The sequence below is a fragment of the Monoraphidium neglectum genome, assembly GCF_000611645.1.
Source record: "Monoraphidium neglectum strain SAG 48.87 unplaced genomic scaffold scaffold06137, whole genome shotgun sequence".
NCBI classification, from domain to species: Eukaryota; Viridiplantae; Chlorophyta; class Chlorophyceae; order Sphaeropleales; family Selenastraceae; genus Monoraphidium; species Monoraphidium neglectum.
This window is the reverse complement of record NW_014007498.1, coordinates 1-2,476: the sequence shown is the minus strand read 5'-3', so window position 1 is coordinate 2,476 and position 2,476 is coordinate 1. Positions and strand designations below refer to the sequence as shown.

The window sequence follows — 2,476 nt, the reverse complement described above, 5'->3', positions numbered from 1 at the left end:
GGCCGGCGCGGCAGAGGCAGAGGCGGAGGGCGAGGAGGAGGAGGGGGAGAGCTCGGACGAGGAGCAGGAAGAGGAGGAGCAGGAGGGGGCGGACGGTCAGGAGGCCGCCGCGGAGGAGCAGGCTGGGGAGCAGGCGGACGGCGAGCAGCAGCAGCATGAGCAGCAGCAGGAACAGGAGCAGGCGCAGGAGCCGGCGGCGGCAGCCAACGGCGTCGCCGCCGCCAAGGGCGCCAAGGGCGCCAAGCCGCGCGCCGCCAAGAAGCCTCGGAAGCCGCGCGGCCCACGGGGCCCCGACCGCGGGCTGCTGCTGCATGTGGAGCGGTGCGTGGAGCTGGTGATTGACCTGCTGAGCCAGCTGCCCACGCGGCGCTTCGTGCACGCGGTGCTGGAGGACCGGGCGGTGGCGGTCAAGGCGCGGCTGAGCGGCCTGTACCGCTGGCCGAGGGCCGACAGGTGCGGCCGGGGTGGGTTGGTGTATTGCAGGGGCGACGTGGGGCGTGGGGTTACAGGGCCGAGGGTGTGACCTCCGGAGTGCCCTGTTGCGCGACATGCACACGGCGGCATTGTGCTTTGGCGGCTTGCCCCTGCCCGGCAACCTCAAGGGGCCCTGCAACTGTCGGCTGCTGCCCCCGATCCCGACCCCATCAAGCCGCAGCACTGTGTGTTCCATGCGCCTCCACCCAAACTCCCCTAGGTTCCGCCAGCTGCTCGACCTGGCGTCGTTCTACCTGGACTTCCCCATTGACGACCACACGGGGGAGCCCCTGAAGGAGGACGACGTGCTGGGGCGGCACTATGAGAAGGTGGGGGCCGCCCCAAGGGGGCTGGGCGCAGCGAAGGGGGACATGGAATGTGTTTGTGTGTGCATGTGACTGAAGGCAGGCGGGCCTGTGTGTGTATGTGTGCGCGCGTGTGTGCGTGCATTCGTGTGTATGCGAGTGTGTGTATGTGAGTGTGTGAGAGAGGGAGAGACAGAGACAGAGAGTGTCAGTGAGTCAGTAAGTGCGTAAGCTGCTGCCCAGTGATGAAACCATTTTCCAACACACTCTGACTGGGGACTCTGGTCGGTACCCACTCCAGTGAAGATCTCAACTTATCATCTTTCGGGGCTGATGGGCACGCAGCGGCGCATTGTCGTGATGCAGCATGCTGGATTGTGCACATGCTTTGCCCTCACCTCATTTGCCTGATATCGTGCGCGTTGTTCAACTGCGGCGGTGTGTGCGTGTGTGTGTGCGTGCATGTGTGTGCGCGTGTTGTGTGTGTGCGTGCATGTGTGTGTACGTGCATGTGTGTGTGTAAGAGAGAGGCAGACACAGAGACAGAGAGTGTGAGTCAGTAAGTGAGTGAGTGTGCGAGCTGCTGCCCGGTGATGAAACCGTTTTCCAACACACTCTGACTGGGGACTCTGGTCGGTACCCACTCCAGTGACGATCTCAACTTATCATCTTTCGGGGCTGAAGGGCACACGGCCGCGTGTTGCCTTGCTGCTGCATGCTGACAATTTGTTGACTCTGCAATTCTTCTGGTCTTGCTTTCTTGTCGACGGCGTTATGCAAGTTGGCAATACGTGTGTGTGTGTGTGTGTGTGTGTGTGCGTGTGTGTGTGTGAGTGAGTGAGAGGAAGAGAGCGAGAGCATGTATACACGCTGACACACTGCACACCGCTGCACTGTGCCCCTGAAACACCTAGCCATGCGCGCCGGCCTGAGGATCTGTTTCAGGGCACTGGGCAGCGGCCTGCCGGCTGGTACGCCCCAGCTCGGTCCCACGCCTGGCCGAAACCTCCTATTCCGTACGAGCCATCTCACCGCGCCGTCCGCCTTATCAACCCTCCAACACGAAACCTCAAACACCACCCACTTCTCCCCTCCCCCAGGTGACCCAGCTGCAGCGGCTGTTCTTCCGCCACTGGCCGCAGCTCAAGGACCTGGCCCTCTCAAACTGCGCCGCCGTGGACAAGCGCGACGCCCTCAGGCGCGAGCTGGGCGCGCTCGCGGACGACGAGCTGGCGCGGCTCGTGTGCCGGCAGCTGCGGCTCGCATCTGAGTCGGACCCCTGGGCGGCGCGGCGCGAGTTCCTGGAGGAGGTGGTGGTGTCGGCCTACGAGCGGCGGCGCGGGCAGCGGGCGGCGATCAATGCGATGCCGCTGTACCCCTCAGAGGCGGTGCTGTGGGACGAGGCGCAGGTGGGATGGGGTGGGGGTTGGCGGGATGGGTGTTGCGTGGGAGAGGTGTGGTGTGGTGCGGTGTGGTGTGGTGTGGTGTGGTGTGGTGTGGTATGGTGTGGTGTGGTGTGGTGTGGTGTGTGTGCATTGTGTGCATTGTGTGTTTGTTAGTGTGGTCTGCTGGGATGGGGTGGATCGGTGGACGGGGTCTCGCCTGTTTCGCATGTGGGCATGCGTGTGTAGGCACGTGTTTGTGTGTGTGTGCATGTGCTGGTCGTGCACGTGTTAGCAGACTGCGTTGGTGTGGCC

At 63.7% G+C, this 2,476-nt stretch overlaps 1 protein-coding gene across 1 annotated transcript; it reads left to right on the top strand.

Annotated features, from left to right (window-relative positions):
- Positions 1-668: 668 nt before the first annotated feature.
- MNEG_16229 (Intron-binding protein aquarius) lies at positions 669-2,410 on the top strand (the record flags this gene model as incomplete). Its single annotated transcript, XM_014035301.1, has 3 exons — positions 669-803; positions 1,880-2,188; positions 2,339-2,410. The coding sequence occupies 3 exons, from the start codon at positions 669-671 to the stop codon at positions 2,408-2,410; spliced, it is 516 nt and encodes a 171-aa protein (XP_013890755.1).
- Between the last annotated feature and the right edge of the window lie 66 nt (positions 2,411-2,476).